General features: G+C 44.5%; 1 protein-coding gene across 1 annotated transcript in view; it reads right to left on the minus strand.

Annotated features, from left to right (window-relative positions):
- LOC141106876 (uncharacterized) overlaps window positions 1-10,527 on the minus strand; it is a 69,546-nt gene extending 59,019 nt beyond the window's left edge. Inside the window, 7 exon segments of the mRNA XM_073597805.1 lie at window positions 5,827-5,950; window positions 6,621-6,718; window positions 9,250-9,391; window positions 9,489-9,638; window positions 9,756-9,853; window positions 9,967-10,067; window positions 10,154-10,527. Coding sequence (XP_073453906.1) covers window positions 5,827-5,950; window positions 6,621-6,718; window positions 9,250-9,391; window positions 9,489-9,638; window positions 9,756-9,853; window positions 9,967-10,039 — 685 coding nt within the window. The 5' untranslated portion in view covers window positions 10,040-10,067; window positions 10,154-10,527.
- Window positions 10,528-13,971: the final 3,444 nt, after the last annotated feature.

Here is a 13,971-nt window from a genome sequence, read left to right on the forward strand (position 1 = left end):
AAACTTGTCTTGCATACACACGGTCACACAAAGTTGTCGGAAAATCTGATCGTTCTGAATGCGGAGAGGTAAAACACGTACGTCGGGACTATAAACGGGGCAGTAGCCAATAGCTTTCATCTCTTTATTTATTCTGAGCATGCGTGGCACTTTGTCCGTCGGATTTGTGTACACACGATCGGAATTTCCGACAACGGATTTTGTTGTCGGAAAATGTAATATCCTGCTCTCAAACTTTGTGTGTCGGAAAATCCGATGGAAAATGTGTGATGGAGCCTACACACAGACGGAATTTCCTACTCTCAAACTTTGTGTGTTGGAAAATCCGATGGAAAATGTGTGATGGAGCCCACACACGGTCGGAATTTCCGACAACAAGGTCCTATCACACATTTTCCATCGGAAAATCCGACCGTGTGTACGGGGCATTACTGTAATAGCTGAGACTGAGTTTGAAAAGTTTACACTGGAAAGTGAAACATTTCCAAACTCTCTGAGCTCTGAGTGTTTGAGAGAGATTTCAGTCTCAGCTCCTTTACCAGACCAAGCTGTCCAACAAAAGTGGCAGTTAGAGAGTTGAGACAAACCATTTACCACTGACAGGAGTGCTTAGAATGGTCAGCATTTCTTTAAGAGCCTTTATCCCAAAAGGAAAAAAACTGCTTCTGTAACTACTTGAAAAGTGTTAGGTGGACTTCAGCTTCAATTTGTTAGTCAAGTCCATCTAACACTACCCTCTTCCTAGATTTACAGAGCTGCTGTTGGAGTTCAAGAGTGTCTCCATTGTTCCTCCAGCAAATGTGGAGACACCCTAGGACAGGAAGTGTGGTACTGGCAGGATCACCAGGAGAAAAATCAAAGGAAAAAAAAAGCATAAAAAAATATGCATCCGCCACATATAAGGATTGGTATGTTGCTATATATTAAATATTTGTTTATGGGCTCAGATACGCTTTAAAGGTCAGGCCAATGTTGTCTAGAGATTCTGTGTCACTTTCTTTGCAAGGCCTCACACACCGTGGCTCCAGGCATGTTCCCTATGAGGTTTTCATTCTGCAGTGGACCCTAAGTAAGGGACCCAGCCACTCAGTAGGGTTCGTCAAGTGCCAAGCTACCCCTACCTACAGAAACTTCGCCACCAACCACCACTGATCCTTCTCCCAAGCTGGCTGCTTCTCCTGGTCACACTGTGCCCTATAAACGTCAAGGCTTAAGCACTTCCGAAGCGCCCACCGTGTATGTACAGCGCTACTTTGATGTTATATACCAGGGTTATGGCAGCAGATAGCAGGCGATCCGGCGTCATATAAAGTGGTCCCGTCCTCGCCACAGGATCACTTTTATGGGCGGCGGTAGAGGTGCCTACCCCCCTCCCGCCGCTTCCCGGTAGTTTTCTCCGCTTACCGGAGCTGTCGGTAGCTGCGAAAAACAATCCAATGTGTTGGATGGATGGGCAGGAAGTCGAGTAATGGGAAGATGGCCCCCACTCATATGCCCTTGGAGGACCGGAGCAACGCCAAAGATCACTTCCGCCCTTAAAGGGCCCATTTTTTTTTTTGTATAAAAGTAAAATGACAACTTTTTTTTATTTGTATTTTTTTATTTGCTTTTAAGTGTAAATGTGAGATCTGGGGTCTTTTTGACCCCAGATCTCGCATTAAAGAGGTCCTGTTCTGCTTATTTCTATTACAAAGAATGTTTACATTCCTTGTAATAGGAATAAAAGTGATCAAAAGATTTTTTTTTAACCACTTCGTATCCAGGCCAATTCTGACACTTCGCTCCTACATGTCAAAAATCATCATTTCTTTGCTATAAAATTACATAGAACCCCCAAACATTATATATGTTTTTTAGCAGAGACCATAGAGAATACAATGGCGGTCATTGCAACTTTTTATCTTGAACGGTATTTGTGCAGCAATTTTTCAAACGCGTTTTAAAAAAAAAAAAAAAAACTGTTTGATGCTTTAAAAAAAAAAAAAAAAGCAAAGTTAACCAAATGTTTTTTGCATTGTGTGAAAGATGAAGTTACACTGAGTAAATAGATACCTAACATGTCACGCTTCAAAATTGCACACACTCGTGGAATGGCGCCAAACTTTGGTACTTAAACATCCCCATAGGCGACGCTTTAAAATTTTTTACTGGTTACATGTTTTGAGTTACAGAGGAGGTCTAGGGCCAAAATTATTGCTCTCGCTCTAACGTTCGCGGCGATACCTCACATGTGTGGTTTGAACACCATTTTCATATGTGGGCGGGACTTACGTATGCGTTCGCTTCTGCGTGCGAGCTCACAGGGACAGCGGCGCTTTAAACATTTTTTTTTTTTTTTATTGTTAATTTTACTTAAAATTTTTTATTTTGACACTTTTTAAAAAAAAAAATTTTTTTGATCACTTTTATTCCTATTACAAGGAATGTAAACATCCCTTGTAATAGGAATATGACATGACAGGTCCTCTTTACAGTGAGATATGGGGTCATTAAGACCTCACATCTCACCTCTAGGCTGGGAAGCCTAAAATAAAAAAAAACAAAAAAAAAAAACGATCACCGCTTCCCAGCCGAAGCGGCGCCGTTTTCTTGAATGCAGAGGCCGGGCGTTACGTCATAACATTGCGCCTGGCCTCCGAACGATCATAGAGACTCCGGCGACCATCTGGTCCGCCGGAAATCTCTATGGTCTACATCCGGCGCCGGCGGATCCTCTATCCGACTCACCGATCGCTGAGGTGAGTCGGTAGAAGCACCGGAGGGCGGCGGGAGGGGGGGGGGACGTCCCCTTTCGCCGCCCGTAAGAACGATCAAGCGGCGGAACAGCCGCTATGATTGTTCTTATGGTGTACGGAATCGCCGGCTGAAAATGCCCGTATCTGAATGATGTCTGTAGCCTCAGGCATCATTCAGATATAACCCCCGAAAGTCGAGGCCGTCATATGACGGCCTCCGGATGTCAAGAGGTTAAAGGGACAGTGTAAAAATAAAAAGTAAAATATATAATAAAAAATCATTTTAAAGTGCCCCGTCCCTTCAAGCTCGCGCGCAGAAGCAAACTCATTGCAAGTCGCCCCACGTATATGAAAACGGTGTTCAAACCACACATGTGAGGTATCGCCGCGATCGTCAGGGCAAGAGCAATAATTCTAGCACAAGACCTCCTCTGTAACTCTAAACAGGTAACCTGCAAAAAAATTGAAAGCGTTGCTTATGGAGATTTTTAAGTACTGTAGTTTGTTGCATTCCACAAGCGTGTGCAATTTTAAAGCGCGACATGTTCAGTATCAATTTACTTTGCGTAACATCATCTTTCACATTATACAAAAACGTTTGGGCTAACCTTACGGTTTTCTTATTTTTTTTTTTTTTTTTTAATTGCGTTTGTAAGACCACTGCGCAAATATGGTGTGACAAAGTATTGAAATGCTATAATATATATAATGTTTCCAAGTAATTTTCTAGCAAAAAATATTGATTTTAACTTAAAGTGGTGTTCCACCCCAAAAAAACAAAATTAATAAATGTGTATGAAATCAAGTAAAAAAAATAAATTGGAGAAAATGTTTTTTTTTTTTTTAACTTACCTTTTTTTCCTGTTGCTAGGTGGTCCCTCGAAATCTGCTTCTTCCAGTGCCTGGGCTACTGACGTAATTTCCCTCGGCGTCTCCGCTCGCTACTGCTCCTGGGAGATGTGTGTTATAATTTCCCAGGAGTCAGTTGGGCAGCGCCGAGGGTTAGGTTGCCATCACAACGGGGTGGGACTTCCGACGCCGCCGCCCATTGTGATGGCAACCTGAGCAGTTGACGGTGCTCCGATTAAAGATTACATGCGTGAGATCGGGGATAGAACGGGTAGTGCATGCTGGTCAATCAGCAGAACCGTGTCCCGGAAGAGGATGCCTGTGGGCTTCACATGCCCACAGGCAAGATGAAAACGATTTATAAGATTATTTTTTAAAAGAAAACGGACATCATTAATCAAGCAAAACGGAAAAAGTAAGTTATATATGTGCAAGTCATAATCTTTGGCATTTAGCAACAAAAAAAAAAAAGTTTTATACGGTGGAACACTACTTTAAGAAAGAAGTGTCAGAAAAAGATTTAGACTTTAAGTGGTTAAACTTCCTGTATTTACACTTTGTTGAAAACTTGGCAGACTGCCTGGATTTTTTATTTGCACAGAAGTTCTATCCCTTTGATCTAAGAAGGAAGCTTAGTTACAATGCTTCAAGTTAAAGACTTGGCAGAATGCCCAGATGCTTTATTTTGACAGCTGAGTGAGCAGATAGTAGTCTCTCCACTTGTTTCTATGAAATAATTGGCAAACTCTGCAGGAGAGATCATCAGGGGGGTGAATCGAGATCATGATTTTTTTAACGATTTAGAGCCCTTTCACACTGGGGCGGTTTGCAGGCGTTATTGCGCTAAAAATAGCGCCTGCAAACCGACCTAAAACTGCCGCTGCTGTTTCTTCAGTGTGAAAGCCTGAGGGCTTTCACACTGAAGCGGTGCACTGGCAGGAGAGAGGAAAAACTCCTGCAAACAGCATCTTTGGTGCGGTGAAGGAGCGGTGTATTCACCGCTCCTGCCCATTGAAATCAATGGGGCAGCGCGGCTATACCGCGGCTGTAGCGGCGCTGTGCGAGTGGTTTTAACCCTTTTTCGGCCGCCAGCGGGGGTTAAAACCGTACCGCTAGCGGCCAAATACTTTTGCTAAAACGATGGTAATGCAGCACTAAAAATAGCGCTGTTTTACCGCCGACGCCCCCACCGCCCAGTGTGAAGGGGGCCTAATTGTGCAGCTCTAATGTGTATATATATATTTTTTTTGTTTGTTTGGGGGTTCTAAGAAATTTTCTAGAAAAAAAAAATACTGATTTTAACTTGTAAACAACAAATGTCAGAAATAGGCTTGGTCCTTAAGTGGTTAATTGAACTGTACGCTTTGTTTCCCAGTTCTCCCCAACATGCTGTAAAGTACCTTCTCTTCCAAAAAGATACAGACAAGATAGTTACTCTTAACCACTTTAGTGAATAAAGTTATATTTACCGTTCTGTCCAGGTTCCATAGAAGTACATTTGAGGGATATACAGAACCACAATTGTATTTCCACTCTCTCTCTCTCTAATAACAATGTACCGGATTTTGCTGTGCGACGTTGTTCATAACTTTATAGCTTAGTTGCATCCCAGTAAATAGCATCAAAAGTCCAGTCCTTGGAACCAGTGCTGGGACAAGGTCTTCCAGTGCCCAGGGCAAAAATGCCAAACTGCACCCACTCCTCATTCATGATGTGCAAGTTTAGGGGATCCTACACTGATCAGTCACTCCCTTGTCTAATTTACTGTCACTATCACTACTCCAATCAGCCTTGTAACAGAAGGAAGGCACAGTCAAAAGTCCAGTCCTTGGAACCCATGCCAGGGTCCCACTAAGGGGAAACGTCATTTTACAGGTCAGTTCATATCTGTACAGCGTCCTCACTGATCACCCCCCATACATGGAGAGACCACGAGGTCCGGTCTCCTCCTACACATATCACTTCAGAATCAGGAAGTGACACATGCAGGGGAACCACAGAATCCAGAAGTGACACATGCAGGGGAAGGCACATCACAGCACCAAGCGTTAAATCTTGCAACACTGCAGTGGGCCCTAAGTTAGGGACCCAGCCGTTTAGTAGTGTTTGCCTAGTGCCAAGCTACCCCTGCCAACAGAACCTTCACCACTGGTCAAGACCATTAATTATCTAACAACATAATCCTTATACTGAGAAGTAAAATGAGACTGTGACCTGTTTCTTCCATAGTGCCTATACTTACTTGTGTCGATAAGTTCACTTTTCATAGTCATCCCAACTTCCTCCGTGAATGGCTGATCGCCCCCCACATACGTCTCTACTTCTTCTTCTTTAACCTCAACTTTTATATTAATCCGTTCTTCACCCTGCACCAAAAATAATAGAAAACATCAATTAAAGCCGAACTGCATGCAGATATAAAAGATACAAATAACAACAGCTGTATAATCATTGTTATATCATTGAATGTGATGAAAGAGTAAATACCAAAACTTGACCTGGTATCAGGCTCTTGTAGTACCAGTACATAAGAACACAGAACTGGGAAAGGGAGAAGCAGAACAATGAGCCAATTAGCTGTGCAGCAGAGCTGAGTGAAGAGAGACCTTATCAGTCTGATGGACCCATGATGACATGTGACTTGAGATAAGACCCATAGAAGAAAGGAAGGTATGTTGAACATAAACCACAATAAAATGGGTTGAAAATGCAGAGTGGCCAAAGAAGAAGATGTACACAGGGATGGGATGGTACGAAAAGCAAAGTATTCTCTTCAAATGGACAGGGAAGTCAGGGACCCATCCCCTAGGGGCAGATTATCACATTGGCCTAGACTTAAGACTCACAGAAGAAAGGAACAAAAAATGATTTTAATAAAGCAATAAAAATGGAGGGGTAAAAAATATAGGATGCTTAAAAAAGGGGCTGGAAATTGGGATGGGGGATGCAAAGGCTGCACTTCAAATGTAGAACTAAATGTTAAAACAAGAGACTACAAAGAAATATTTCTGTGTTCTAAACAACAAGTCCACCTACCTGATGATGGTGAGGGATGGTGTGACCTTCCTGTGTGGAATCCCGGGAATACAGAGGAGGAGGACATCTCTCTGGTGGGTTCCCATTACTGGATCCATCTGTAGGAGACACACACACTGACTGAATACATTGTTTCTATGTGTTTATTAGATGATGGGGGATCTAGGTGGACCCTCCGTACTGCTCTCTCCTTTACAATAAAGTCTTCTCTTACCCGGTGATGTGAGGGGCGGCTGATTCTCCAACATGACTTCCTTGTAGAGATTATATTACCTGAGGTGAAGGTCTACATATCCTCAATCATGAATGTATATACTTAACCACTTCCCGTATGGCCTATAGCAGAATGACGGCCGGGCAGTGGTTCAGTTATCCTGATTGGGTGTCATATGACGTCCAGCAGGATAAAAGCTGCCGTGCGCCTATGGGGGCGAGCATCGCGGCGATCGGTGGTGCGGCGTATCAGTCAGACACACCGCTACACTGATCTCGGTAAAGAGCCTTGGACGGAGGCTCTTTACCACGTTATCAGCCGCGTCCAATCACGGCTGATCACGATGTAAACAGGAAGGGCCGTTGATTGGCTTTTCCTTACTCGCATCTGACAGACGCGAATAGAGGAGAACCGATCGGCTGCTCTCCTGACCAGGGGGTGTGTGCTGATTGTTTATCAGAGCATCCCCCCTCAGATGCCCACCCAGGACCACCAGGATGCCGTAATGGACCACCAGGGAAGGCCACCACACTGGACCACCAGGGAAATGCTAATCAGTGCCCATGCAGCTGCCAATCAGTGCCCATCCCCAATGCTTGCTAGTGCCATCAGTGATGCCTATCAGTGCTGCATATCAGTCTCCATCAGTGCCGCCTATCAGTGCCACTCATAAGTACCCATCAGTGCAGCCTTTCAGTGCCCATCAGTGCAGACTTTCAGTGCCCATCAGTGCCGCCTATCAATGCCCATCAGTGCTGCATATTAGTGCCGCCTATCAGTGCAACCTATCAGTGCCCATCAGTTCCACCTCATTGGTGCCGCCTTATCAGTGTCTGTCAGTGCTGCCTTATCGGTGCCCATTAGTGAAGGAGAAAATGTACTTATTTACAAACATTTTATAACAGAAACAAAAGAAAAACTTTTTTTTTTTTTTTAATTTTCAGTCTTTTTTTATTTGTTTAGCAAAAAATAAAAACCGGAGAGGTGATCAAATACCACCAAAAGAAAGCTCTATTTGTGGGAACAAGATGATAAAAATTCTGTTTGGGTACAGTGTAGCATGACTGTGCAATTGTCATTTAAACAGCGACAGCGCTGAAAGCTGAAAATTGGCTTGGGCAGGAAGGGGGTGTAAGTGGCAGTATTGAAGTGGTTAACCGCTTCAATACCAGGCACTTAGACACCTTCCCGCCCAGCCCAATTTTCACCTTTCAGCGCTGTTGCAATTTGAATGACAATTGCGCGATCATGCTACACTGTACCCAAACAAATTTTTTATCATTTTGTTCCCACAAATAGAGCTTTCTTTTGGTGATATTTGATCACCTCTGTGCTTTTTATTTTTTGCGCAACAAATAAAAAAAGACCCAAAATTTCGAAAAAAAACAAGTTTTTCTTTGTTTCTGTTAAATTTTTTTGTAAATAAGTACGCTTTCTCCTTCAATAATGGGCACTGATATGGCTGCACTGATGGGCACTGATACGGCGGCACTGATGGGCACCGATGAGGTGGCACCAATGAGGTGGCACTGATGAGGTAGCACTAACGGGCACTGATGATGGGCACTTATAGGCGGCACTGATGGGCACTGATAGGTGGTACTGATGGGCACTGATAGGTGGCACTGGTATGCGGCACTGATGGGCACTCATAGGTGGCACCGATGGGCACACATAGGCGGCACTGATGGGCACTCGTAGGTGGCATTGACTGGTATATATGGGTGGCACTGATGGGTACTTATGTGTGGCACTGATGTGTGGCACAGATGGGCACTGACAGGTGGCACAGATGGGCAATGACAGGTGGCACTGAAAAAAGCATTGCTGGGCAGATCTGGGCATTGCTGGGCAGATCATGGATATAATAGTGCCAATCAGTGCCCATTTGTGGGCACTGATTGGCACAGATTGGGCACATGTGGATGGCCATGGGGTACATACCTGGCCATCCACGTTGCCCCTTCCCTGGTGGTCCTAGTGGCATCCCTGGTAGTCCAGTGGGGTGATCTGAGGGGGGCTGCGCTGATAAACAATCAGCGCAGACCCCCCTGCCAGGAGAGCCGCCGATCGGCTCTCCTCTACTTGCGTCTGTCAGACGCGAGTGAGGAAGAGCCGATCAACTGCTCTTCCTATTGACAGCGCAATCAGCCGTGATTGGACACGGCTGATCACGTGGTAAAGAGCCTCCGCCGGAGGCTTTTTACCAAGATCAGTGTAGCGGTGTGTCAGACTGACACACCGCTCCACCGATCGCCGCGATGCGCGCCCCTGGGGGCGCGCTGCGGCATGTTATCCTGCTGGACGTCATATGACGTCCAGTCAGGATAACACAACCACTTCCCGGACGTCAATCCGCTATAGGGCGGGCGGGAAGTGGTTAAACAGTTTTCATATTTAGTGTTCATTACTCACCTGTGCTGACATCTAGAGAAGGTTCCTCCTCTTTAGTTGTCACCATCATCCCAACTTGCTCCGTAGACTCCTGATAACCCATCACAGTCATCGCCTCTTCCTCCTCTTTATACTTATCTTTCACAGACACCTGTTCTCCATGCTAAGTCAACAAAAAGAAAAAAAAATATGACCAAAAGGCTGAGAGAAGAGTATAATCTCATACAGTCTAGAGTCACCTTTGTGTTCTTCACATCTACCTGATAATGTTGAGGGATGGTGTGATATTCCTGTGTGGAATTCTGGGAATACGGAGGATCACCCTCCTCCATAGACTGCTGAGCTCCACTTATCACTGTCTCTACTTCTTCCTCTTTAATCTCAGCTTTGATGTCTTTCAGTTTTTTATCCTAAACCCCAAAGGATGATAGAATATAATTGTGAAGAGAGAGCAAGAAATTACATAGAAGGATGTCTTCTTAAAGATTAGAATTCTTTTTGAGTTCTAGTTGCTCAGTCCCACCTACCTGATGATGGTGGGGGATGGTGTGATCTTCCTGTATGGAATCCCGGGAATACAGAGGATGGGGACATCTCTCTGGTGAGATACCATTACTGGATCCATCTGTAGGAAACACACACACTGACTGAATACATTGTTTCTATGTGTTTATCAGATGATGGGGGATCTAGGTGGACCCTCCGTACTGCTCTCCCTACAATAAAGTCTCCTCTTACCCGGTGATGTGAGGGGCGGCCGATTCTCCATCATGACGTCCTTGTGTCCTTCTAAATACTCCCACTCCTCCATGGAGAAATAGAGAGTGACCTCCTGACACCTAACACACACAATGATACAGTCATCATCCAGACACATCCCTTGACTGTTACTGGATAATATCCTAGAATTCCCAGCACCGCTCACCTCTCCTGTCAGCAGCTCAATGATCTTCTTGGTGACTTCTAGAGTCTTCTTCTCGTCATTTCTCTTGAAGAGCTTCAATGTTTTCTCTCTTTCTACTTCCACACAACTCACTGCTCTCACTCAGAACTTCCTTTTAAAATTCCTGCATAACTTCCTGTTCATAAGATACCTCAGTTCCTGTCTGCACCTTACATCACTTCCTCTCCATTTGTGGTATTGCTTCCTGTGTTTCATCAGATTTTGTAACAGAAGTGACAATCCGTCACCATCTTGCTACACCCCACACTCGTCCACAGTAAGGAAACAGTGAGAAGGCGGTAAGCGGACATCTTGTTACACCCACCGGAGTCTTGCATTTCAAACTTATTTTTAACAGTAAACATATATATAACTGTATATATAATATATATATATATATATATATATATATATAGTTAAATACATTATTTAAAAATCTGACTGACTGACTGATCAGCAGGTTTGCGCCGCTTGGAAAAATCAACATCAAAACAGTTGAATTTAAAAATACAGAATTTCACTATATGAGCTGAGTTTAGTGTTAAAAATAAGTGTGAAATGCAAGACTCCGGTGGGTGTCCACTAGCTGCCTTCTCACTGTATCCTTATTGTAGACGAGTGCGAGGTGTAGCAAGATGGCGGCGATGGAACGTCACTTCCGTTACAAATTCTGACGGGTCGCCTAATCTGACAAAACACCGATGTCTGTACAATCACACACTTCTTGGCTCTGTGTTCCACTCAATATAATTGAAAAATATATCCACCTTCTAAATAATGTCTTTAAAGGTGGAGAGTATGTGAATACATTCTTTTGAGCTCTTGCACACTGGGGCGATATCGGTAAAGTGGCGCTTTACCAATGTTATAGTGGCACTTTGGCGCCACTATTCGAGCAGGGCGCTTTTAACCGCCTAGAAGGGGTTAAAAGTGCCCTTGTGGTGCCGCTGCCGAAGCGCTTTGCAGGCGTTTCGGCAGCGCTCCCAATGCATTCCAATGGGAAGGGGCGGTTTAGGAGCAGTGTATACACCACTTGCAAACCGCCCCAAAGATGGTGCTTGCAGGACTTTTTTTCCCATCCTGCAAGCAGATGAATAGATGAATCCAAAAAGAGCCAGTGCTTACATCATTTAACCACATCCCACCCGGCCACCGCATATATATGGCCGGGTGAGCGCTTCCTCCTTCTGAGTGGACGTTGAGGAATGTCCCTCAGAAGGAGGGGGATCCCGCGCAGCGGCGTGATCCCGATGTGCTCGTGTCACCCGGACATGGGGCATCTCTGATCGGCAGGAGGGCTCTGTGATTGGCCCTCCTGATCACATAATGGCCGCGTCCAATCACAGCCGCCATGTGATGTAAATAGAGAGTCGGTTGCTAGGCGATCGGCTCTCCTCTTGTCACACAGCAGTTGTCAGAGAGGAGAGCGGATCGCTGCAGCTGGCCAGTGATCAGTGAGTATGAGCTGTTTTTTACAGATTTTTACACACTGATAACCAGCCTAGTGTCCTCACACAATGTAAACACACAAAGTCCCCACACAATGTCCCCAAAACATATGTCCCCACACAGTAAAAACACCTGTCCCCCACATACGTAACAGTAAAATCACATGTCCCAATGATCATCTGCACACATATGTCTGTGATCACCTGCGCACATCTGTACATAATCATCCGCGTACATCTGTCCGTGATCACACAAACCAATTATAATACACTTAACGTGATTTTTTTTACCAAAAGACATGTAGCAGAATACATTTTGGTTTAAATTTATGACAAAATTTGATTTTAAAATAGAAAGAAGAAAATATTGTTTTTTTTTCCAAATTTCCGCTCTTTTTTCGCTTATATCGCAAAAAATAAAAACGGAGTTGTGAATAAATACGACCAAAAGAAAGCTCCATTTGAGTGAACAAAATGATAAAAATTTCATTTGGGTACAGCGTAGCATGACCGCGCAATTGTCATTGAAAGTGTGAGAGTGCTGAAAGCTGAAAATTGGCCTGGGAAGGAAGGGGGTGAAAGTGCCCAGTATTGAAGTGGTTAAACCAGTGAATTCATACATAAAGTGTCAGTGCTTAAAACAAGAGAATTCATATAACAAATGTCTATAACAAATGATGAAAAGGTTCTCCAATTAGAAAAGTGCCAGCGTGCTGGATAAGAAGTGCTGAAATAGTTTTTCTACTGTAGTGCTTATCACCACCAACAATGAGTTGTGCCCCAGCCCCAATGGGTCCAAACACACCAGATAATGTTGACCCCTTTGGTGCTTTTCCACAGATCCGATGTGTGTGGTTACTTGTCTTATCTTTACGCTGCTCCTTTCACACAGAATCCTGGTAACAACTCTCATGCATGGAAAGGGTCAAAACAAAAAGGTTTTCATAGCGCAGACTGTCATTATTTTTATCTTTTAAAAAAACACTATAACACGTGACGTCACAAGGGACGGGCTCTCCAGTTGACATCACCGGACGGCCACGCCCCATGGTTATATAAGAGGTGCCAGGCAGCGGGCGACAACACAACGGAGGAAGACCGCTTTTTATATTATTTATTTTTAGCGGGCGAAGAAGAAGACAGCACAAGGAGCAGACAGATTGGGGAGAAGACAAGAAGACAGCTTTGGGCTTTTTTTTCCATAAAGGACTTGTCAAAAACCGGCACTTGTCTTTTTTTTAACATTTCACTGCTTTTTGGGGTGAATAGGTAGGGGTACAATGAACCCCATACTCATTCACATTTCGGGGGGCTGGTATCTGGGTCCCCCTTGTTAAAGGGGCCTTCCAGATTCAAATAAACCCCCCACCCGCAGCCCCCTGACAACCACCGGCCAGGGTTGTTGGGAAGAGGCCCTTGTCCTCCTCAACATGGGGGCAAGGTGCTTTGTGGTTGTACCATAGGTATCCATGTTAAATGGACTGTAGTGCTTTTCTCCACACTGCGTAATGCACAAAAAAATGCATAGGTGTGAACCTAGGGTCAAACCACTCACATTTGTGGGGCGTCTACCCGGCACCCAGGGATCATCAGCAGGTAATATAAAATGAAGCTGCTGCTACCGCTCAACTACAGGAGCCGGCGTACTGACATCAACTTTCCAGTGATCTGAGAGGACTGCTCGCCTCTACTCGTATGGGTTTCATCTAAAAATCAGACATCATCAGGAGACTACTCCTGATGATGTCTAATTGATAAGCTAAACCCATACGAGTAGAGGCGAGCAGTCTTCTCGGATCTCCTGATGATGTCTGATTGATAGACAAAACCCGTACAAGTAGCAGTGAGCAGTCCTCTCAGATTTCTGGGAGATTGCCTGTGAATAGGTGTGCTTTTATTCATCAAAACACAAGCCCACAACAGCACAAGCCAGCTCCTACTTACAGAGGCCCACAAAAAAACAAGCCAGCTACTACACTTGTTCGAGAGAGAAATGTGTAGTTTTACTGAGTGTATTTTTACTGACAGTTTTACTGAGGCATCAAGTGCAGGGAGTAGGGGGCAGTGTGTACTGGAAGGGAAGCATTGTGTGCAGGGAGGAGGGGTGGGCAGTGTGTAAAGGAAGGCAAGCATTGCATGCAGGAAGATGGGGCAGTGTGCATAGGTGAGGAGGAGAGCAATCGAAGCATAGAAGGTGGTGACAACAGGCAGGAAAAAACAATTAGCACAGGTGCTGCTGCAGCCTGCATCCAAATTAGCTTTAGAGATGAGGGAGGTATGGAGATAGACAACTGTTCTTGGGTGCCAGATGTTGAAAAGGAGGAAAATGGGGGAAAGCACAATATCATTGAG

This window comes from Aquarana catesbeiana, linkage group LG08 (genome assembly GCF_042186555.1).
Source record: "Aquarana catesbeiana isolate 2022-GZ linkage group LG08, ASM4218655v1, whole genome shotgun sequence".
NCBI classification, from domain to species: domain Eukaryota; kingdom Metazoa; phylum Chordata; class Amphibia; order Anura; family Ranidae; genus Aquarana; species Aquarana catesbeiana.